The following is a 25,348-nucleotide window of genomic DNA, read 5'->3' on the forward strand; positions in this document are numbered from 1 at the left end:
GACAGACAACTCTGGACTACATGTCTTTGGATTGTTGGAGAACCCACGCCGACCTGGACTAGAACATGCAAACTCCACACAGAAGGGCCCCAGGCTGGATTCGAACTTGCGACCCTCTTGCTGTGAGGCAACAATGCTAACCACTCAATTTAATTTATTGTCTTTCATAGTCAGAATTTTGCTTTGGCAGAACATCTCAAATGCCATGCCAATAAAGCCTATTAAATTATTGAGCTGAATTGACTTCTTTGGACTGTTTGAAATTGAATTTCCTCCAGACGCACACTCCAGTCAATGACAACAAAAATAGTCAATGAAAGGCAGACACGGAGAGTGTTGTTAACGTTGCTGGAATGAAAAAAAAATATACTATTGAGTGTTTTCTTGACAATTTTTTTTATAATTAATACACTTTAGGTTTATACATTACTGCAAGGATACAGGGTGGCTGGAGTTCAGGTAGTGCAGTGGGTTGGCTCCTCGAACAAGTTATTACATTACATTACATTACATGTCATTTAGCTGACGCTTTTGTCCAAAGCGACTTACAATAAGTTATTAAACCACAATTCACTCCTGCAGTGTGTGCAGTAGGTAAGAATGTAAGACAAAACATAGGAATGAAATCTTAAATTTAACCCGCTTACAATTTATTTCCCACGATAATGGTGGTGTCACGATAAAGTTGATTTTGGCAGTATGTCTCATTTGTGATACATCTTTAACCAACTGAAAAGAAAGAGACCCCTTAACATGAAAAAAAAAACAGTGGTTCACCACACATCATTTATCTACAGCCTTTGTTTCAACTTTTGCATGATTTTAGGCAAGAGTGATGAAATTTTGTGTAATAATATACTTGAGACTGACGCTGTCTACACTGGATGTGTCCCGGTGTCATCCTTCTGACGAAACCGATAGGATTTCATTTTAACTACACCAGCCCACAGATACTTTCTGAGTCTGTTGGAGTGTTTTTCCACTTGCACACCTTAGTGTATAATTTTGTACTGAACTGAGTTGTGTCAAACACCTCACAGTGCGCCTCGGTACTCTGGCTGAAAAAAAATACAGTGTAGACACTGATGGAGGACTCTGCAGCTGCTGCTGTTTTGCTGCTTTTGTTGTGTAGCTGGTGTACCGTATGGAGGGTGAAGGCTTTTTAACACATACAGGTGAACTGTAAGACAGCTGAAAAGATCCAGAGGTAAAATGTCTGGCGCCGCAGTAGAATATGCTTTACCTCAGTACTGTATTGCATGATCTGTTGTCAGTATATCACTAACATTTTACCAGTCAGCTGTTTCTGAATCCCTACCAGTAAAACTACCCTGGTTAAATCATTTTGGGTTTTTTTAATCTCAAAGAATTGCTTTATCAAGTATTTGTCTAACTTCTTTATATTTAGTAGGTGGGAGTTACAAGGTCCAGAGAAGAGAGCAACAGGGGGGAGGAGAAAAGAGACAAAAAATCTGAGGACACTGGAAGTGAGATTGAATAAAACAGATGTGACGGGTTGATTTGTACATATACTCTTCAAACAACAAATATTCCACCCACATCTTGGTTGACAGTATTTGGAGGACTGCAGAATTATTCGTTGTTTATTCTATTTCCTTCATTTTCCTTCTTCATTAAGTCTGAAACAATAACACTAACCAGCCAGTTATTGTGGAACACATGAGATTTCTTATAATGAGTAATTTTATGCTTGTGTCTTTTAGTCAAAGCCCTGTCAATTTAGTTTCATGAAGCACAAAATTGCCTTGAAAAATAAAGCTTTGAACTATTGATTCAGTCCTTTGCTTTTGGGTATGCTTTGAATTATTCGGTAGACAGCAGCGCAGCAGTTAGACTAACTGCATATTCTGAGGCTGTAATGAGAAGTGTTTTTCTTTTCAAAGTGTTCTATATTATCATTCATAATTGAGTGATATTTTTCCAGAAGGCTGTTTTGTCATCTGTGTCTGTTATCTGTTGGTGTATGGAATAATCTGAGCTGTTGGAGTGAGAGAATGATGTGAAACAGTATCAAATAAAAAAGTAATTGACAGCGCTTCATAAATAGTTATTGTTAATGACAAATTATTCAATTACAGGGAATGAAAATAAATATTAATAAAAAGATAACATCAAGCAAATTAATATAAAAATGTAATGCAAAATAATGCAATTAAAAACAGTGATGCATAATAACTGCAAGAGCAGTGCATTGTAAAGGTGTTCCTGCTCTTGTGTCCACTTCCTTATCATTTAGATAACCACCTTAATTTCACAGTAAAAAATGAATAGCAATGCTTTGTATCACAGCAACAATCAAACCTTTGAGCACTCTTGTAATAAAGTGATATGGGTTTGTAGCAACAAAAAGCTGCTTAGGTGCTGTTGGAAGGCATTACTAATGCCAGACCAAGGACGAAAATATCATGATTTATATGAAAACATGATTTTTCTGAACATCCATTTCTGGCTAATTGGAAAATTGGGAATTGCTTTATTTGCATACACACAATTTAAATTACAAGGCTTTATTAATATCAGCCAAAGACTGCATCTTTATATGTGTGCCTTTATGTGTTCTATATGTGTTTTTCTGTTTCGCTTCTGAGTTGCATGTATCTGGCCCTTGGTGTCGAGATATTTTTCTCCCAGCAGTTGGTCGTACTGAACAAAAACACTTTTGCCCAGAGGCAAAATGATATAATGACTCTAATGCACTCACAATGTGCCTATAATTTACCTGTGATGTTATCTAATGCCTAACAAGTGATGGTTACCTGTGATTTTCAGGATATCCTGAACAACCTGGAGCCACTGGGAACAGGAGAGTTGGATGATGATGACCTCATGCTGGATGTGGACCTCCCAGAGGATGGCTTGCATGGTCAGCACACACACCCACAGACACACATAAATACTAATTGCTGTTACCCTATACAGGATTTAAATTTGTGAGGTTATTCTCTGGCCAAGACAAATGCCTTAGTTTCATTGGCTGCACGTTTTCCATTATTTTCAAATAAGTGGATACCTCCAGCAAAACTGTTCTGATCATAGGTGTAAATTAATGCATTACCAAGGACTGGGAATTCTATTTGCAGCAGTATCCCTTTATGGCATATGATGGCTTGAATAAATTGAATCCTGCCTTGCCTTGGGTGAAGAGTTGCCTCTGCAACATCCATTAAAAATCTTTTAATGGATACCTTGTTGTCTATTATGTGCTGTTACTCTTCAATATCTAGTTGCTGAGAGTTATTTAATTACATCTCCACCACTGCCACACAACTGACCTTGAGTGACAGGTAGGTATGAAGCGAACTTGGAGCAGTATTCATCCAGCTGTGTGGCTCTGTTTATATGAACAGATGGCCAACGCTGGCGTATGGTACCAGCATATCCACAGTGCATGTATAGCAAGAGCAGAGTTTACATTTGATTGCTTTGATAGCAGCAGTGTTGTGTTAGCATGATTAGTTTAATAGCTTACAATCCCAGATAACAACGTCCGCTCCCATCTTGATCATATCTACTGAAGTCTTTGTAGTTATCTCTTTTACTCATTTTCACTTTGTAAATGTCATCAGTTGCCAATCTCATTGGAATTGAGCAAAATAGCTTCTTTGTAGGTGTGAAAGTTAAACAGGTCGCAGATTATTAACACATAATAAAGGCATTGACAAGGTTATAATGGACTAATCCGATATTGTTTAGTGTTTCACATACATGAGAGGAGGAAGGGAGAGGGACAGAAGGGTTGATGAATATTGACCTCCCCTGACATGAAACATAATGAGATTTCCCTTGTCAGTCCTGAAGCGAGCTCTATAAAAAGTCCCATTTGTGGCTAATGCGTTTAATGTACTTGTTTTAATGTGGAATTACTGACATAATGAATAGGGAACTTACAATAGTCCATGTGCACATACAAGTATATGGACAGAATAGTAGCTGTCTGTGATATCTGCCAAACTATTTTAAAATGCTTAAAAAAATTAACCTAGTCACTTGACATTTCCACTAGTGGGAATTGAATTGTTAATTTCAGTTATTAACATTTTGATGGGTGAAAAGTGAGTTGTCGATATTAGTAGTTAGAATTGAATGCAACTACTCAATGGATAGTTGACTTAGAACTAACCCTAACCCAGAGCATGTCAAGACTGATCCATAAACAGTTGAATAGAAATCAATAGTCTAATTTGACTAGGTTTGATTTAGTTCTAGACATCTACAGTAAACATTTCCACTGGTAGGAAAGCAATTGTTAATATCAAAATTCTACATTAAATATCTTTAACTACACTCTCTACTAGTCAAAATTCCATTATTTTTGGCCTAGAAGTGAGTCAAAAAGCAATTATTACAATTATATAAATTATATTATCTGTAATTGTTACTACTGATTGCTGGTTAAATGTTAAAAGTGCTTACCATCCACACATGCATGCTCATATACACAGCTGCTTATTTATGTATTAGTACACTTTGCAATGCAGTCCACTCTAACAGATCTCCAGTAAATCCTACCTTTATAAATGCCATAATTTTCAGATTTTATTGAAAGTGTTTTGGAGAGGTGTTGATTCAACTTTATGGTCATATTGGAGGCTGTAGATTATTGCGCTGTTGAATTTTATTCTGTTCCACTCAGAAGTGTTTCTAATATTTAGAATACTGTCATTGATATAAAATAAAGCCTCTAAAATTACCATAAAGTTGAATCAACACCCCTTGAATAACATCTTCAACAAAAAATGAACATTACAACCAGGATTTATTGCAGGCTTGTTGTATTAGATTGCATTCATTTTGGCTAGGTGTGCCTTGTAAAATTTCAACTGCGTATACATTACTGAGGCAGCTTCGCATCTCTGATATCAATCTTAAGTCTGTAAACAGTGATCTCTTGTTTTTGAGAGATGGAGACAGAGAGAGAGAGAGGAAGAGGAATGTTCACTCCAGAGGAATGTAAATTAGAGTGTCGTCCCTTCCTACTCCTTTTTGGGAAGCGGCCTTATTTATAGCACTCTATGTCATGGCTAGTGCTAGTGTCATGTGAGTCAGAGTGAAGTGAGACAGGCTGAAGAGTCCAGTTAGACCCAGCCCACGGGGCAGGCCCTGAGACACAGGATAGGGAAGGGTGTTCCGCCCCATGAAAGACACCCTGACGCTGCCACAGAACAGGAAGAGGGAAAGAGGAGAAGAGGACTTTAAAAAAAGGAAAGGGTAGAAGGGGCCTCACATAATATTTTCATCCAGTTGTCAGGTCCCGTGACAGGAGAGAGGCCCCAGTCTTTCTCCCTTGCCTGCCTCAGCTGGTGACTTTCTAGCTTGGACACAAACCAGCTACCTCAGCTGCTCTCTCACCACCACCACAGTCATTTCTCCCAAGCTCCAGTTCCTAGGGAGTTCCCAGAAAAACAAGGCTGTCAACAAAGACAGAACCAGGCTGGGTGGGAGCTGGGTTCACTTTCCCTCTCTGGCCCTTTAACTGCTCACCAGCTGACGGGACAAGGACTCACTTCTCCCCACTCTCCGTCTGAGTTTCTCTCCTCTTTGTGGACTATTTTTCCAAGTTGGAATATATTCTTGTTATATTACTTTTTAGATAACTTTTTCTGAGCTGAAAAGGAGTTATTGGGAGCGCAGAAGTTTTCCTGGATTGTAACAGTTCAGAATGAAACAGACTGTCTGCTCCTGTGCTATGTGGTGACACTCAGGGGTAAAGTATTTTAACCACCACTGCTGCATTCCTTGGATTGTGTCTCTCAATCTGTTAGAATTTATTTCTCTCTCTCCCTTTTCTCAGTCTAAAGACTATCTGGAACATAGAAAGTCAAGGGTCCTTTTGATTTCCTGGGGGTCACGCTCTGTTAGTTGTCAATTTTGTTGCAGTCATGGTTCATTTCACAGCTATATGCTATTGAGTGCTGCCAAATACTGTGTCCTTTTACCTCCTTGAAAATGAAATGGCCTGTCACCTTGTGTGTGTGCGAGCATGTGTGTTTGCATTTGCAGATGGAGACAGTTGATAGAAATAGAGAATGAGGTGGATCAGATCATGATTTATATGCAGATATTCTTGAATAGAGTATCGAAAATATACACAGCAGTATTTATTACCACAAGATATGAAAAATGTACTCCTATTCTTGCATTTGTGTGTGAGTTTGTGTATATGTGAACCGGTACTAAAAGACAGAAAATGATGGAGAAAGATAAAGAAAACAAATTATTTGCTTTGTGAAATACTGCTCATGTTCAGCCTCTAATGTAGACTCTTTTCACTTCAACAAATAACAGCAGAAAAACAAGTGGTTTTCTTAAACTTTTTGCATCTATACTGCATTTACAGCATATCCCAAACACAAACACTAATTTCTCACTTGCATCCACTTGGTTTTATACAAGTTTCTTAACTCTGGCTCTGTGCTCTACATTCTTCCTATATAGACGCTGACAGGATGTCCCACTTTGAGCGCTCAGAGAGGGCTGGTCGGCAGGGGCAGCGGCGTAGACATCATCGCTGGAGTGGACCTGATCACTTCTACAATGATAGCAGGTTGTTTTGGCATGAAAGATAAAAAAAAATAAAAAAAAACCTGCAGAAAGTGAAAATGTAAAATGTAAAAACACAAAGCCAACAATATTTTGTTTTCTGTCTGTGACGTGTTCGCTCTCTGGCTTTTCGTTTCTTTCTCAGGGCCCACGTCGTCCAGCACTACGATGGTCTCAAGGCTTCAAGGATCTCTTCACGGCCCGTCCCCTCTGAAGGCAGGCAGCATGGCTACATGGCGATGCTGGATGAACTCACACTCGAACACATGACTCAGGACTGTGGCTCCCTCAAGAACCAGCTTCTCAGGCTCAAAACGTTACTACAGGTTCGACACGCACTTGCAAAAAGATGAATGAACACAAATGTGTATGCTTGCCTGTAACAAAACTTGCAGACACAATTGCATGCATGCATTCAGGTCTTTAGGATGGCAACATTTACACATAAAAAGACATACATTATTTAACTGTACACAGAAGACGTGGTGTGGTTCATACCATGATTAAGGAGTCAAGGTTCAGTGTGTGTGTTTAGTCACGCAGAAAAGATGTATAAGGAAACATTTCTTTTGAATTATTTTTCAATAGAACAATAAAAAATATGGTAAACATTTCCAAACACTTCTGTATTACCCTGCACAAACACTATAAAACGGAAAGCATCTATTATGTATTGAAATTGAAAATACAAAATAAGCAGAATACTGAAAATGAAAAAGTGTGCATTACAACAAGTGTTACAATTACTTCCATCTTGGCTATATCCCAGTGAATATGAGTTGCTTTAATAATTTTTAAAAGCTGCTTGAAAGGAGCAAGGATAAGGAGTTGGGCTTCAGCTCATTTTTTCCTCGCCCTGTTGATTAGCATACCTGGGTGATGCTGACAAATGTACATTACCAGGTTGGATGTGTTTCCATTCATGTAACCTACAACGGTGAGCAGTGGCAAATCACTGCCCTCATCTTATACACAATTCAATGTTGTAGCTGACTGGCAACCTGTAGACCGGTATACCAGCTCAGCTGTTCCATTTGCACTCACAATAGTGACTGACTTGCATGCCAATCAGCTTGTTGTGCTAACTAACTAGCGTATATTGCGAGCAGTACAGCTAAAAGGTTGTGAAATTTTGTTCCACATCAAGTGCATCATTCTACATACCATTTATTCTGGATAAAGCAGTGTGCCACTGAACATTGTCTGGATTTTGGTTTTGTTTTCAGCTGCTGATGTCTATTTAATGCAGTTTTTATTAGTTTACCAGAGGGTTAGTTTAAATAATCTTCTCAAGTTTGCCAGGAGTACACTTCATCACTATCCTCAGGTGCAACATTAAAAGTATTTTCTGACAAAACTGAACTAAGCTAGTTTTAATTTTTAATGTGGTTCCACTTTAAGTATTTAGAAGTTTTTAAATGTTTAATTACATCAGTTTAATGAATCCTATCATCACACAGTACTGTCCTGCACATACTGTAGATACCGTATATAAAGAAAGATGTGCGAGTGGTTTTAATACGCTGTAGTGTCACAGCATGTTCAAGTTTAGATGTTTATATATGCAATATACCATTTATGTTGAACAATTGTGATTGCTGTTTGCATATCTGCGCCTGTGTAAAATTGATTACTAGATCTTTCTCTCTCAGTTTGTCAGTCTGTGAAATCCATTTAATGGTAAAAAAAAAAGAGAGGATGACAAGGGAGGAGAGGACAGAAATAAAAGATGTCAGCTAAAGATCTGTGCTCTTGAATTTGAGATAAACCCACAAAACCCACATTCCTACAAAAACAGGCAACCCATCTTGGAAATTGCCAAAATGCACAGAGGCACAGGCACTTCACATCTCACACAGATTAAATGATCTTGAATGCCTCAACTCAATTTACCCTCTGCAGCATTAAAAGTGATATTTGCGTTTGCATTTAAATCAAATGTCTCCTTCAGATGTGTTCATTGTGCTCATTGCAATTAGTCAAACGCTTTGGCTGTATGGCCTCAAGAGGGAAAATATTTCTGTCGGCCCATTAGTAACTCTGTTCTTAATTGTGTTTTTTTTTTAAATATACGATGTTCCGCTCAAGGCAGCAACTGTAAAATGAGGCTCCAGACTTGCTGAATCCTAATTGATCTTTGTTTTATTGTGCTAACAATCAGACACCCAGACATGCTGGTTCTAACTTAATTAATCTACCTGACCTGAATAAGGAGCAGGTGGAATGTAGTGTTGGAATGACGTTTATATTTCTTTATCTTTTTTTAACAGCAATTTAAAAACTTTCCACAAGGACTATTTGATTACTTTTATAATTAGTGAAACATCTTTTCAACAATTTACTGACTATAACCAGATTAAATATAATTTAAACATTAACATTTAACATTAAGGGGGAAAAATGTAACTAGAAGGGCAGTCGGAGTGCACAGAACTCTGCCAAGGCATGCCCTATCTCGAAATGTTGACAATTTGACAATTGGTGTTAACAAAAACTTTCCAAGTCGGGAACTATTTTTCCCAATTGTTCCAACCACACATGAATTGAGCACACATGCCCTATCTCGCAAAGTTCACAAAAGTGAGAAAACACTTGTGTATCTGCCCCGTGCCGCAATTAAGAACCGCTCCAAAATTAAATGTTAAATTCCTTGGCCCATGCTACACCCATCCGCCAAGTTTAATCAAAATCAGGCGTAGGTAATTGAAGTGTTGCGCTGAATATTCGGCTCATACAAAATTAATTCTGGATGTGCATTGAAAATAAATACAAAAGTGCTGCGCTTATTTAAGCAGTCTCTATAGATATTTTTCTGCACTCAATTAAATAAATGTATTGAATGTTCAAAAACACTCTCAGCTCTGCCTCAGGTAACATTGGAGGCAGACAGTTCAGGGTCACAGAGTATATACTAAAGAGTAAAGTTATTCCACTGTAGCGAAATATTGCTCTTGAGGCATGCCTAAGGCAATTGTCATTGATCCAGCTCACTGTGTACTCTTGTGTCTGTGTGTGCGCCTGCTGCTGTGCATGTGTGTGTGGTTGCTTGTTTTCAGCTGGAGGATACCGACTCACCAGCAGATGTTCCTGAAGAGATTGAAGACAATACCACTGCATCACAGGTAAGAAACTTGCATAGCAATGATTGATTGTGCTGTATACACGCATATGTATATGTATATGTATATGTATATGTATATGTATATATATATATATATATATATATATATGTATATTTATATTTATATATATATGTATGTATGTATGTATGTAGTATGTATATATGTATATATATATGTATGTATGTATGTATGTATGTATATGTATATGTGTATATATAAATATGTGTGTATATATATATATATATATATATATATATATGTAGCTCACTACTGTTACAGAATCGGTTATATGTATGTGTGCGTGTTTTCAGTTGGCAGAGTTGATCAAGGAAGTGCAGGTGCTCAGAGACGAGTTGAGGAGTCGAGACAAGACGATTGCTCAACTCACATTGCAGTGTCAACAGTTACAACAACATCAGCGAGAACAAATGGTAAGTTAGCGTGAGCAGGAATGATACAAGTGAAAAGTCTGAAAAGATGGAAGGGAAATATAGTTTCAGTGTAACCATTCAATTCCAGGAATACAATGTACCCCTGCTTTCTGTTTGGGACTCAACATTAAAAAGAGTGTAGAGCATACGCATCTGACAAAATTCGTACAGGTACTGAATCAGAAAACAAATGAAGGCAAAAGTCTGACAAAAGATCTGCACACTGCACTGGTAGCTCCCAGCAAATACCAAATAGCTTTGACAATGCCTGACATAGATTTCTGTTGGATTGAAACAATGTTCTATTAAATTTAATTTGCTGGGAGCTATCAATAAACTGTGCAAATCTTTTGTTTGACTTATACTCTGACAGAAATTACACTAGACAGTTGATCTTTTAGTTTAGGTATCGTATGCTGTTGATGTCTATTGTTTGATATTTGAAAAGTATTAAGATAAGATACACCTTTATTGATCCCCAGTGGGGAAATGTTCTTGTTTTAGCAGTACAACAGAAACAACATAATTTAATATAGATATGATATGCGTTATAGTAATATAACAAAATAATAACAGGCACATACACTAAAATAGGAGTAGAATGCAAAGCAAGTGTGGTGGGATCAGAATTATCCTTGATAATCCTCTGACTAAGTTTGGTGCTCTTCAGTCAGAGGTCTTGGGTTTTTATGACATTTGGGGATTAGCCTGGATCAATTTCAGTGGGTCCGGGGGGTCTTCCATGGCACTTAAGATAAGTTTGCTCTATTTTAATGTTTTTATGCACTCTGGTACCTTTTTTACACTCAAGCACTAACACAAAAACTGTGTTAATCTCTTTATTGTAACTGTGAATTAGAAAGTGGTCTGCAGGCCAACCGTCACCCTGAATATGGTATAAGTATTGTGCATGCAACATGATATATAGTATGACTTAATGTAACAGAACATGATGTATTATACAGCAATATAACAAATAATATCAAATATAATGTGGTATCATAAGACAAAGTATGATATACAACAAAAATATATGAACAAGTATTGCAAGGTAAATGATAATCAGTCCAGCAGAGAAAAAAGGGAATTAAATATAGTATTTTAATATTTAATGTAGTATCTTAATAGTGAGTTATTACTGAGATTAGGCACAGACAAGATAATTGCTGAAATGATTGACCGCCAGCTTTTGCAAATCACAGATTTACTTCAAAGGCAAAAGATGACTCCCTCTATAGTTAGACTCTTGACTTGGATAAGGAACAAAAACAAAAGGGAAAACCCTCAGGAGGCATTGAAGAGGAGGGGTCCCTCTTTCAGACATGCAATTAGTGTTGTACATACATGGTAAGCAAAACAATAAGGAGAAACTGAATGAAAATATTGGATAAATGAATTGCTAGAATTCTTAGAAAAGTGACACAAATGGGTTTGACCTCATGTTGCCTTATACTTGCTTTTATGAGCTCCAGTGAAAGGAAAATGGTATCTACGAATGACAACTGTGGTGACACTCATCACAGACAAGAAAATGATCCAGGCTCATGCACTGTGAAGGTCAGAGCTACATGTATAATATCAATACAGGTTCATTTTCAGATAGTTATTACCAGGGCGAGGCATGTGTTCCTTGAGCATGTACAGATAGGACTGTAATAGCTCCAGTGCTCATGTTTGCTGATTGCTTTTATGTAGCTCTCATGTGCAAACATGTACCTTCTCTTCTAGTAGTTCACCTTCATGACACCAATTCAGGTCTGAGATGGTTAAGAATGCCCGGGCATGGCCTTCAATTATCTTTTGTTCACACTAATAAGGGATTTATTGGATTTTTGAAAGACAGAGAAAGGAAAAAAAAAGTAACAGAGTGAACAAGGACAGGAGAAATATTTTTTTATAAAATTAATCACTCTGTGCTTTATGGCTTGTTGAAGACAGAGAGGAATTGATAAACACAGTGTGGAAGGCACATGATACATGTGCATATATCCACCGTTTAGCTGGTGGTCAGTGAAGACCTACTGCAGTACCTTTCATTGTAGGTGGGAGTTCAGTTTCTACTCAGTATGTTGCTGGACTCCCACGTGCACTCTTGTCAGTGTACCTTCATGGTTACCAATAACCTCCGTTCTGTTCCCTTTTAGCTGACTCCATCTCCACTCTAACATTCATTAGTGTCTTGACCAAGCTCGCTTGTTAGACAAACAACCATATGCTTGGCTGACATTATTCAAATCCCTGCCGTATCTAGAAATACCAAAATGTCAAAGTGGGGCCTGTCCTCTTGCCTTCCTGCCATATACTATCCCTCCAATTAGAATTAGCACCCACCCATAGCAGGTTCCTTAGTCGAGCACAATATTGTTGCACCCTCAGCGGCAACAAGCAAAGAGAATAAGAAAAAGCTGGGGCTTATTTTCAGATCTTTGCCTGACATTAATGAGTATAGAGGCTGAAAGAGTGAATGTGTTGGGGGAGAGTAGAAAGAAGAGAGGAGGGACTGAGAAGCTGAGATATTTACTCTGTTGACTCTGTCTTGGAAGCACTATGTGGACACCTGAAGTGAGGTTAGAAGAATGAAGAAGTTGGTTTGTGTTCTCATGGCATCTGATGTCCCTGCAGGACAGGATTAAACAATGATGAAGCCAGAAAAACAAACACATCAGTCTTGGATCAATTCAGTGAGCTGACAGACCCTGAATTTTTGGGTTGTGAGAAAACATCAATTGAACCAACACAAGTCAGAGCCTGTGAAGACTGCCAGACATCTGGTTCACATGATAACTCGGGGTGTTTTTACACAGGGGCATTTATGTCCGATTAAATCAGACTTTAGTTTGTTCCCCCCCAGGTGCCGTTCATTTGGGTAGGGTAAACACAGCATTCCCACTCGGTTGGGAACCAAAACAGTTGCACCAAGACCCTTTGAGGCGGTGGTCTCAGCCTGGAGTGGGTTTTTTTTGTGTTGGGAATGTTATCCAACCTCGGCTTCTTTAGCCAGGTGTACTTGCATTCTGTAATGGGTTAGAGCACACAAACCAGCCTCAAGTAGCCATTCAAGAAACTGCAGCTTTGGCACTTCCACGTTCAGGTCTTCATCTTTAAGCCCTGGAGGTTGACACTCATCAAACTCATGAACTCTTTCGGACGAGAGCAAACAAACTATAGGTTTCAAAAACACCCTGAGAAAGTCTGGACCTGCTGTTTGTCCTTGAAATTGGTTAAGAGATGATATTACAGTTGGTAAGGGGTCAGATATATAGAGGGAGACGAAGTGTTACAGAGAAAACTGCTGAGAGACAGAAGGGGGACAGTTGACTGAATTGAACATAATGGAGTAATAAGAAAACAATCGAGTAGCTGTGTGTGGCAGGGAGAAAGTCTGCTGCAGTGTACTGTGTGTGCGTGTGTCTGTGTGTGTCTGTGTCTGTGTGGCAGAGAGGAGAGAAATGAAATAATGGGAGAGAGAAAAGTGGAGCTATCAAAGACAGAAAACTGATTTCTCAGCCTGACTTGACAGAATGCAGTTTTAGATGCTGCTTCCACCGCTGCTGAGGCAGACTGCTCATGATTATGTGCTCTTCTTCTTTGAACTGCATTGAAGTTTCCACCAAAGCTGGCAAAAAACTAACAATTTCTGTCAGATTCAGCCATCTTCATTGCAGCCAAGTACATGTTGCTCTGCTATAAATTCACAGAATAAGAAAGAAGAATATGAGGTTTAATACAAAATTCTATCATATAAAGCACATCATTAGGCGCATCATTAGGGGCAGTTAACGGTAAAGGCTTATAAATCAGATGTATTACTCACATCCGTCAGTCAGTCAAAATGATTTTGACAAATGAAAGGAAAGGTAATTTTCTTTGAATATGTGCTTAAGGTAAATGTCATTCAGTCTAATTTACTGCAGAATCTATAAATTACCATGTAAGGGTAATTATAGCCATTTACAACCAGGGATTGATTTTGCCTGATGTGGCCAATCATGCTTGTCAGTTCAGTAATCTGCTTCCACATTCAATCTGAAGAAGTGGAGATGCACAATGATTGCTTTAGCATAGAAATATTCATTGATTTTTTTTTTTTAAATGTCATTGGTTTTTGGGAATTTAAAGGCAGCCACATGGAGGAGATAATACTTTTCTGGGGGTCAAATTTAGTTGTTGGTTTTTTGTCTGTTTATTCATGTTATTAAATCTGATATTTTAAAACCATGTGGTGGTTTACCTGCAATGTTTACAACCCAAAAAATATTTCTCTCTTCCTTTTTTTATGCCCTTCTAAGTATCTAGGTAGTATTTATTTAAGTATTTGTTAAAGGACATATCTCGTGAACATTTCTTTAGTGCTTGTGCACATACAGTTGAGGGTCTGGAGTATCTACCAACCCATGAAATGTAATATAAGACCACATTTTCAGTTCAGTGCTCGATAAAGAAACATGGAATTCAACAAGCTATTCAGATTTGGCTCCCCTTCTTATTCACATCTAGACTTATTAGAATATACCGCCCCCCTCTCCACCCACAACTTGAGCACATGGGAGATATGGGTTTCAGACAAAAAGCCTTCTGCTAGAAAGCTTTTTTTAGTAGTTGTAGTAGTACAGCGAGCAACAAAGTGCATGCAGAGAAGCTGTGGGGAATAATTGGGCCAAACATAGCACTTTCACCCAGGAGACTTGGGTTAATATCCCATTAGAAACCAGACCTTTTAACTTGTGATTTATGATGATTTTCAGTTGCAGCTTATTGGTTTTGGTATCAAAACTACTTGGTTAGTATCAGAAAAAGCTCATGGGTTGGGTAAAAATAGATCATAATCATCAGTATTGTGTATATATAATGGGAAAAGGAAAATAATAAAATAGTTGGGTAAGTTCAGAGAAATCAGTCTTTAAAACCAGGAAAAGACAAGCCCTATTGCATAGTATGATAACCAAAATCGAAGAAGATATTTAGTCTCATATCACAGTATAAATATAATTATGTCCCAGACCTAGAACAAATCCAAAATACAAGTATGAACCTGAATATGCCCCCTTCGAGTTTTGAGCCATTCAGGAGTTAAACGTTTTATTGAGGTGGTTCTAATTGCACTGTGCTTTCACTGCTCTACAGAGTGACAGTTTTATTGCCCACATGAATGTAGAAGTAAGAAAATGTGGCCCAAGTTAAAATGAAATAATAAAAAACACATTCAGTTATTGTGTTATAAGCTTTCTTTCATTGATTCATTCATTCTTGCCCCCTCAGCAAGGACGGCCAGTCAGGTGTCAGTGCCACCACCAGAGGGCTCCCTCGACTCCCTCACTACGACAGAGCGACAGACAAATGGACAGACGGATGCAGCATCACTATGACAAGGCCACTCAGACGTACTGGAGACCACCAAGCCATGCTGTGAGTCCAAACATTCACAGCACCCATAACCACACACACATTTGATTTGCAAAACAAAAAATGTGGAACTGTTTAAGAATAACGTGTGTGTTTCACTTTATTACAACAATTTTTAAGATATTATTGTATATCAGCGCTTGCCTGGTGCAGGTGTACACATCTCAGTAGGAAACACTGGTGACCAAGTGTGCAGTTTGTTGCTGAGTCACTCCACTTTTTCACTTAATCATTTTCCCATTTATCTGCTGCCTCTCTTAGGCCAGCCATGTCTGAATAGTTCAATGATTACACCATGTCCCCTCTATGGAATACAGGTTATTGGGATGTCAGTGGGCTTGTCACTGTGTCTTGCACACCTAATACCCAGATTTCTTATTGAACAGGGAGTTATGAGGCTGATGTTCAAGTGACTGAAAAAAAAGGATGAACAGGTGGAGGGTGGGAGGAAAAAGGGAGAGAGATTTATAGGAAGAAGGAAGGCGAGAGAGCAAGAGAGCGAGGTTGATAATGGATAGATATGTGTTCAATGTGTTCAGTATCATGCCACAATAGCATGCTGAGTGGAAGCCAAGTATTGATTCAATAGCAGGAGTGCCACAGGCAGGGTGCCTAGTAAACACTCCCCTAATTGACCTGCTCTCAGCTCTGAGTGTGTGACGCTTACACTTACACTCACACAAGAGGGCAGAAATACGCAGTATAAGAAGATTACATAGAAAATAATTTAATTTTTAGATAATTATACCAAAGAGATTTCCTGTGTTGTCAGTATAATTGGAATACATTTTTAAAAATGAGGCTCAGCCTCTGCAGTGGGAAAGTAATTGTCAAAAATATATTTTTTTGAAGTACACATATGCTACAGAGAGAAAAAACAAACACGCTCTCTAACTACAGTAGGTCCCTGCTTACCACAAGAGCATATGGTTTAACAGTTGCTATGGCAACCATCAAAGCAGGGGTAGCTGCCCTCAACAGGAAGCATCTCCATGGTGGGAACATCTACCTGTGACCTGTAGCGCCTGGTGTATAATAACACACTGAGACTGAGGCAGATTGAGTTTTTGCATCTCTCTCTGGTCTGTCTCCTCCTGTTTTTGGATGTCGACATTCTCCCTTTCCTCTCCCTTTAATCTACATTACTGTGTCATCACCAGAGTGCAGGCTAATTTCTGTGCTGTGTTTTACGACGCTGTGGGGACAAACATTAGTTGCATTTTTACTTTTTCAGGGCATACGGTTGCTCTAAAAGGCTAGCTGTGAGTTATTTTGTTGCGGTTTTTGACAAGGTAACAAGAAAAGGGAGCACAGAGTAAACAAATGATGGAGAGAAAGGGATGTTTCCTTCTCTGTTATTCTTGCTTTGAGATGGTATCAAAGCTCTTGGTATCGCACTGACAGACCTAGCACCTTCAGCGAGCCTGGGTTCAACGTGTTCCTCAAACAATGCTTCGCTTTCACCTCATGTTTTTCACAAAATATTTCAGTGTGTTTTTGTGAGCCTGTCTTTCTAGCTATTCTCTTTGTAACCCTTGCCATTTGTTTCACAAATATTATTTTCTTTTCCCCGACTCGCACATTCATCAAGTCTTTATTTCACTTTTCAGTACTGCTTCTCTAACACACACATGCACAAATACACACACAAGTTCATAATGTGCTGTCATCGTTATTGTTTTTTTTCCTTCTTTCTCTGAAATGCCATTTCCTGTTGATTTTCTGCTTCTCTGACATTTAAAGTACTGCTGTATCAAAGCACTGGAGTAGCTCTTGCCCTCTGATAGCGTTTTTTGAGTGCTAAACTGAAAGGGTCAGCCAAGAATAATTTCGATGTCAAAGGCCAAAGGCTGTAATCGTTTTATAGGTTTATTGCTGATATCTAGTTGTCTTATCAGGTGCCCACGGGGTAATGTGCACCCTGGTGTTGGGAGGTCTAGAGTTCAGTCTTTCCTGAGTCTTTCCAGCAACTTGAACAAGGATTAAAGGAAACACCTCACTGTGCTTTCAGCTCAGATTAAGAGTGTAACAAAAGTGTGAGCTTGTAGCCTGTGACCCTTGGACATGGCTATTTTTGAACATTTACTATTCGTTGTACAGCAGGCTAACGTTTTGTCAAAGTGATGCATGAATACACAGCAGGGTTTTCCCAACCATTATAAGACTTTGTTGCAGCCGAATTAATAGAAAAAAACGATCTCAAGGTTAACAAAAGTTCTAACCATTGAAGAGCTGGTTTGGCAAAATATTGCCTGTAAAGTATGGAATGACCCTCTATACCTCTGTGCCAAAAGCTTAATATTGAAGTGTTTTTTTGTTAACAGGGCCTGGGAATCCATTTCATTTTTGTTTTGGTTGTGTGGTTTTATTTTATTTGTGTTTAATTTATTTAGGATATTTTAATATTTTTTCACATTCCAATTCCCATTTCTGAGTATTCAGAATTAAAGGTTCATGGCTCTTAGAAAGCATGTACTTGCATCATTATGCGATTAAATTACTATTATATCAGTGGCATAAAATAGTCTTAAAATGTTAGATCACAGTTCTTTCTGCAACAATATATTGTCCAACATAAAGTAGTTATTGTGACAGACTTTGCTTGCAGTTCATTATTCTAGCTGCATCTTCAAGCAGATCATATATTCCCCTCAGGAGCCATTCATTCACATCATTTTTCTCAGGAACCAAAACATTGTGGGCTGTCGCTCTGTAGGCTGCTTTAACCAATTTCACTGTTGGTGATGAACTCATCTCCCAACTTCTACTTCTCAGTATGTAGGAAGGCTTTGGCAACATATCCTAACCAACTGCTTTGGGAATGAACTCCCGCAGCTTCCCATTTTAATCTGCTTACAGTCCGTTTTTGAGTCCAAAAGCATGCTTAGGAAATAAAAACTGCCGCAGACTATCACATGAGTATATGTCGGTTTACAAGAAGCAGACAAATAGTGGACACACTTGTCGCAGTAAGACGCGCATGCAGAGTGGCACTAGAAACTACTTAAATGTCACTTGTAGAAAAATAATGTTCTTGAAAAGCTCCCCAGAGCAATCATAGCAGCAGAAATGTTTTCTGTGCCTTCTTTGCTTTTTGCAACAAATAAAACATGAGCTGTATGGTTTTAGTAATTTCAGATGTACCACAATAGAAAACAGCCAAGCTTTGTGTTTGTATGTGAATGTGCATTTTTGTTTTTAGAGAGCCTGATTGTGTGCATATGTGTGCGTGAGACCCTGATTGTGTGCATGTGTGTGTTTGAGTGTGAGTGGGATGTGCCACATGTATCTCTTGTACTCAAGTGCGGGGCAGACTGAGTGTGACTGAACAATGAGTTCAGCAGACTGAGGACCGGGGAGCCGACCTTGTTAATAACCCAGATAAACAAACACACAGATGAGCAGCAGCAGGAAAACAATGGCAACACAATAGGCAGTGTTTCATCAGTAGCAGACAGAGAAGATAATTACAGCCACCCTCCTACTCCCTCTTTGCCTTTTAAACATCCTCTTCTTCACCTCTTCTTATCCTCTCACACCTCCCTTCATGTCTTTTTATCGCTCCTGGTCTCTCACACTGTTATTTTCTTTCTTTCTGTCTTGCTTCAGCGATTTTTCTCCCCGTATTTTTGTCTCCGTCATTCTTTCTTCGACATTAGCCTTCTACTTCTTAGCTCAGATGTAATTAGATTAATTTGCTGTCACACAGAGAGAGAGACAGAGACAGAGAGATAGAGAGAATGGGAGGGATGGACGGGCTGGAGGATTGAGCAAGGTTGGTGATCAGTGTTAAGCTCTAGGTTGAAAGAACAAGTTTTCCCCTCTCAGATGCTGACATTACCTCTCCACCCACACCTCGTCTGTCTGCCCCCTTGCATCACAGACACACCATCACACATTAATTCACAATGCACAGCAGAGTGATCTCGGACAGGTGAGGATTTAATTGCCAAAGTCTGTGAAGTGAAACAGTGTGGCCCAACCTGAGGTGTGAGCTGTAACTGCAATAAACTCTGTGTAGTGGATTAGGGGATTAGCATCATGGTTTCATCTGAATACTGTTGTTGTTTGATGAAAAGGTTGTACGATAGCAAACTTTTAGTTGACTTTTAAATTCTTGTCCTACTTCGCCAAGTTTTGCCATCTGCTTTTGGGACTCTGCACAAATGAAGTCGCTAAACAAATCACTATGAGAGCCTCTAGTGAACATGCTACACCCATTACTGATATGGCAGTTATTTCTGTTGAGAATGATTTTTCAAAGGCGACTGCTCTATTTTATTTGTTGTTTATTATTGTTCTGTCCCTTCATTTTTTTCATGTTTTCAGCGCAATGTCGTTCAAGCCTTTCGCCATAGCACAAAGTATTTTAAGCCCTTTACAAGCACCTTCTTTTAATGTACAACCTAAAAATGTCATCCCCAAAGAAAAATGTTTTTTTGTTCGTGAAACCTTTTGTTTACACACATGATCCCTGTGTCTTCTGAGTTACTGCTTTTCGCACTTTTGTTATCAAAATAAACACAACCATTGTCACTATAACATTGGGATCTTGAATTGCTTTGTACTGATAAAATGTTGACTTTGTGAAGTACAGATTTAAACATGCAATAGGACATTTTATGCCATCGTTGCAGTGAGTTAGAATTCCTTCACAGGTCATGGTTGGGGAGGTTTTTACCAGTATCTAGTAACAAACATATCAAGTGATTGAGAATTGTAAAAACACTGAATAAGGTAGTTTTACCTCAAATTTCAGTGTTTCCCTAATGCTGTTTTGCACATCAGCAGACTGGACCTTATTTGCCACTGCTTACATGTGCTGAGCTTGTTTTTCTGATAACTTAAGTAGAAAAAAAAGGAGGTCTAGTTTTGTTTTTTCAGATTTGCTGCAAAATTCTACTGTTGTCCCTGAGAGTGGTACAGACAGATTCATGCTTCCATCACTACCTCGTGAGCTGTACCAGGAGAGTGTAATGAGTGGGTGGCTATTCCCCAGTGCCAGGGTCAAAGTTCATCCTCATTGTGCAAGCTAGACCAACCTGAAGGAGTTGTGAGAGCAGCAACAAGGAAGCGAAACCATGTTTGTTTTCCTCTTGTTGTGTTGTTGAATAGAGCTGGAGCAACTACTACCAGGCAACGAACCCAGGGTCTCTGTTCTGGTGAGAAAACAATGAAAGACGTTTTCATGAAATGTATTCACAATTTCTGTCTCCTTGGCCTTGTAAATGCTCTGTCAGCCCTTCATTGGAGAGTCTTTACAGCAATGGAAAAGTGTAAAAAATTGACAGGCTAAGCTTCTGCAGAGGTCTAATAAAGCTGCCAGACACTGTTAGAATCGTTCGAGAGCCCCCGACATACCTTCTTGTTCTCACTGCCTAAGGTTTTACTCTGCAAATGAAGCCTCGGCGGGAGGTTTTCTGCCAAGACCTCCCGCTGAAACAGTTGTTGGTGTTCAAGGCAGAACATGGACGGGAACAGATCAGGGGAACTCATTCTCCCTCCTCAAGCAGACACACTAGGAGGGCTCTGAAATAGCTTGGGCTGGACCTGCTGGGAAGTTGCTACCTTCCCCTTCTTTTCTTCTATCTCTCTCTATCTGTTCCTTCTTCACTCTGGCAGATTCAGTGCTTCTCTCCTCTATATTAGAGTCCTAGTTGAGCGGCGGCCATCTCCACTATTGAGGAAAGATAGCATTTGATAAGTTTTTACTCTGTCTGTCGGCTTAACGCGATGGCCCTGCTGCCCCTTCACTTTGCCTCTCCCGCTGGGAGCCAGGGATCTATGAATTGCTTAACCTGAAGATAGGTTTGGTATCAGTAAAAGGGCTTGTGTTCTGTCAGGTACATGTTTGTGCACAGAGATGCAGATACTGGTCAGAAGACAGAATGCACAATGTGACTAATGAGAACATATAGACAGCAAATGTGGAAAAAAGTGCTGAAATATATCACTTATGTTTTCAGCTGTAATATTATGCCTCATTTAGATGTATATGCAGATGCCACCCACTGTAACCACTTATATTGTAAGTGTAAATTTGTTATCCTTGCATATCAGTGTTACTGTTTAACATATTATAAAAGGTGTCCTTTTAATTTAAAGTGTTGAAAAAGTTGTCCTTTCTAGTGTCACCCTGTTTTTTTGCACTGCCTATGATGGAGTGCTCTTCTATAATGGATTGTAGACTTGGCACTAGGGATAGTTGATAATGGATTTGACGATATTTATGTAAAAACAATTATACAGTAGGGGGAAGAAATGGTTTCTAGAGTGGCCTGGGGAGAAAGAACAGACAGACAATTGGAAGTCTCCAGGTAGTGAATGTTTTATTGGATAATGCGTATAATATTATGTCAAACAATGTGAGGAAATAATCTCCTGGGTACTCTAAATTAGCAAAACACACATTATAGTGGCAGAAGGTGTGAAAGGTAATGTTATGTTTCACATTTCTGTTCAGATACTCAAGCATTTACATTAACAATGGCTTAATGATGTGATGTGGAGTGAAGCATGTAAGTGTATACTGTTGTTAGAGACCAAACCATTCTCCATTTAGAAAAAATATCGTTTGAAGAAAAACACACCATGATCATTTTGATATGTTTTTAAATGAAAAATGAGAATTATTATGCAAACCTCACCATTCCCTCAAGTATCACAAATCATGTCACAATTACATCATTAAAAAACAATCACAATAAGATACTTTTCCAGTAGTACAGACCTCGTACCAGTGTGCAGCCAAACATTGTTTAAATCAGAGAACTTTTTAAATTTTGGTAGAGGTCCCAGAGTGTCCATAGACGCCAAATATGACATGAATTGTTGTGAATTGTCGGGAAATTGGTGCAGAATTATGCGCAATTATGCTCTATATTGAATATTTCAACGTGAGGGAAAAGGGCTGCTATAAAAAGAATAAACCTGGTTTGATTATTTCACTCAGTGTAAACATCATCTATATGTATGTAGCTTCAATGAATAGTTGAAACAAGCTGATACAAAATATTATATTGATGACCCTGTCAGACAGTGTGGAATAAGAGTATTTTTCCAACAAAAAAGCTACTTCAGGGGAAATGGAGGGAGAATTAATGTTAACACTAACACTCATTAACTTAAACCAAAATATGCAGCAAATCTTTAGGATGGATTTAACGCTGACTTGAATGTCTGTGAATCAATATGTGTGCATGTCTGCCTGTGTGTGTCTTTGTGCACTGTGTAAGTTGGGCTATCCATTAACAGTGTGTGTTTTCTATGTTAGCATGCTTCTGTGTGTGTGTGTGTGTGTGTGTATGTGTGTTCTGGTACGTCATGCCTTTTGTGCTTTGTGTTTCTCTCTGCGTAGGGTGTGCTGCCCACCCCCTTGCTGTCCCCGTGGCAGGCACAGCACCAGGGCTTGACCCGTACCAGCATGCCCCAGCGCAAACAGAGTGAGTCACTAACATCCTTTGCAGCCTCCTTTTTCTCACAACACAGCATTTTCCAGAGGTCTCGGAATAGCCTGAAAAATGTTCACTTTATCTCCAATTAAAACCTCTTGCACTCCTGAAATATCTCTACTCCAGCTATTTGAACTCTTTCCACTGTGCAATTACAGCAGGATTTGTGCTGTATGTCTGCCTTTAGATTAATTCGGAACAAGATTAGTAACATGCAAAATAGTTTTCCTTGTTGTTCTACCAAACACACTCTGACTTCTTATCCCATAACCATTAATTTTCTGGTGTCCCTTTTCCCGTGCTGCCCATTTATAGTTTCAGGTTTCCCTTTATTAGCTGTGTTCAGTCAGAAACTAGCTGACTTTGGCGACTTTCTGAAACCTGCAGACACCTGCATTTCTAACCCTCACTTTACTGCCCTCAACGTTTTAATATTTGTAGACATTCATACAAAATTAATACATCTGCTATAATCTGCAGTAAGTTAATATATATGTAATGTTGATCAATAGCATTTGTCTTCTGTTTTTGAACAAATACACACTACCATAACATGATCGATTTTTTTTCTGCAGATTAACAAAATATGACTTATTGAGAAAGACAGGAGTGCCAAACCAACGACAGCACAATTACAACAACAGTGAATTTCACAACAAAGCTTTTGTATTGTGCTGTGCTGATGAGATAGAAAAGTAAGGAGGTAGACCGTGACAATGGGTAAATAGACGTTATAAAATACACGTATGTGAGAAAGCGAAGAGCAAAAGATGAAAAGAAAAGAAAGAAATAAACAGAAGCACCCACACTGTGCTCCTTTGATCTCTCCCGGTGGGGCTCAGCTTTCTATCGAGGGGGAAGGTGATAAAATGTGGCACAGGTGTATTTTCTTTAAGTGTATCACAGGTTATTTCAATCTCAAGTACACTTGTGTTTATAGACTGTTTTGACAAATATGTGAGTACAGCCCGACATTCAATCAAGGAACATCTTTGCTCCCACCAGTAGATTGCACAGTCTAATTAAACGAAACACAGAATATCAAAAGAGAGTCTGTACAGTAGGAGGAAAAACAGTAGGAGGAAAGAGGTAATGACACTGAAACACGGTAAAATATAGTCGGCATGCAGTTATATTTAGATATAACATGATAAACAATGGATTTGACCGCTGATGCTCTGACATCCCACTGGGAGCTCTGGCAGTGAACAAACCAGCAAAGAATTCTTGCCAGTAATGAAGGTCTTTAGAATGAAACATTGTCAGGTCTGTAATAAGAGAAGGAAGTGGACTCTTCATGCAGGTTGTGCTGAATTTTGGATGCAGTAATTATGTTTTGCATTAAATTGGTTTGTTTGTTGAGCTAATGTGTGGCATTTTCTTGCAAGCATGGACTGGGTGCTAATTCTGGATTTGAAATGTCTTCACTCCAACAAGTGTCTGTTTTTTAAACATCTGTATCCCCCTTCCCCTTTCTCTTTATTTCTCTGCATCTTATCCCACCCTCTCTTCCTGTCTTTTAACCCTTTTTTTCTGCTCATCTCCTCTCTGTTTTGCATCACTACTAAAAATGAATCTCCCATGTTCTCTCTCTTCTACCTTTGCCTCCCCCACACTTAATGCCTATGAAAAGGAGTGGAGCAGCTAGTGCAGTACTTCACTGACACAGCGTGGTACAGTAATGTTTCTTTAACGTGCAATCTACATGATGCCCCCACCTGCTGCACGCTGGGCTGCGGTTTTTATGTCATGTGACATGACTGAAGCATGCCCTTGTACATCAGCATCTGCATGATTTGCATTTTATTTTCATTTGGAGTTTGAATTTTGTGCATTTGTACTTCGAGGTCACAGGGATGCTTTTTTGTTATGGTAATTTTCATTTTTTCACATTTCATTCATTTTTTTCTGTCTTTTTAATTTGCGCCATCCTATCATATTATTTATATAAGAACTGTTTTGCATGCATGAGTGAATCTCTCTGTGTGGATTTGTTTTTCTCTATTTTATTCATTGAACAGGTGCTTTATTATTCTTGGTGTTCACCTTGAAGGATTTGGATTGAGTGTATTGAAAGGAATAACATTTAAGAATACCCCTGTGTTATGGGACGTGAATGCATTTTACTGCTGTCCTGAGCTATCGCCTTCATTCTAACTCCCCTATCAAAGCGGTTAAGCACAGCAAGCAAAAGACAAATCAAAGTAATCACACATCCTCTGCTCTCACACTATTTCCAATGCTTAAACGATCCGAATCCCTTATTTTTTTGGTTACAACTACCTATATTAAATGATACTACAAGATCTAATCTAGCTTTGAAATGGAGTGCCACCATTTTGCCGCTCTGATCTGCTTATGTGCTGTAGTCACATTGTCT

The 25,348-nt window shown here is 38.8% G+C and overlaps 1 protein-coding gene across 3 annotated transcripts in view; it reads left to right on the forward strand.

Annotated features, from left to right (window-relative positions):
- ccser2a (coiled-coil serine-rich protein 2a) overlaps positions 1–25,348 on the forward strand; it is a 59,615-nt gene that overhangs the window by 28,164 nt on the left and 6,103 nt on the right. Inside the window, exons 4-10 of one of the 3 annotated variants that reach the window (XM_059359306.1) lie at positions 2,791–2,884; positions 6,457–6,565; positions 6,707–6,887; positions 9,618–9,683; positions 9,995–10,114; positions 15,374–15,520; positions 22,875–22,959. In XM_059359306.1, coding sequence (XP_059215289.1) covers positions 2,791–2,884; positions 6,457–6,565; positions 6,707–6,887; positions 9,618–9,683; positions 9,995–10,114; positions 15,374–15,520; positions 22,875–22,959 — 802 coding nt within the window. Of the gene's footprint in view, positions 1–2,790; positions 2,885–6,456; positions 6,566–6,706; positions 6,888–9,617; positions 9,684–9,994; positions 10,115–15,373; positions 15,521–22,874; positions 23,630–25,348 lie in introns of those variants that run through there. The other 2 variants (XM_059359305.1, XM_059359304.1) reach the window with 2 other exon arrangements.

This window comes from Centropristis striata, chromosome 20 (assembly GCF_030273125.1).
Source record: "Centropristis striata isolate RG_2023a ecotype Rhode Island chromosome 20, C.striata_1.0, whole genome shotgun sequence".
NCBI lineage: Eukaryota > Metazoa > Chordata > Actinopteri > Perciformes > Serranidae > Centropristis > Centropristis striata.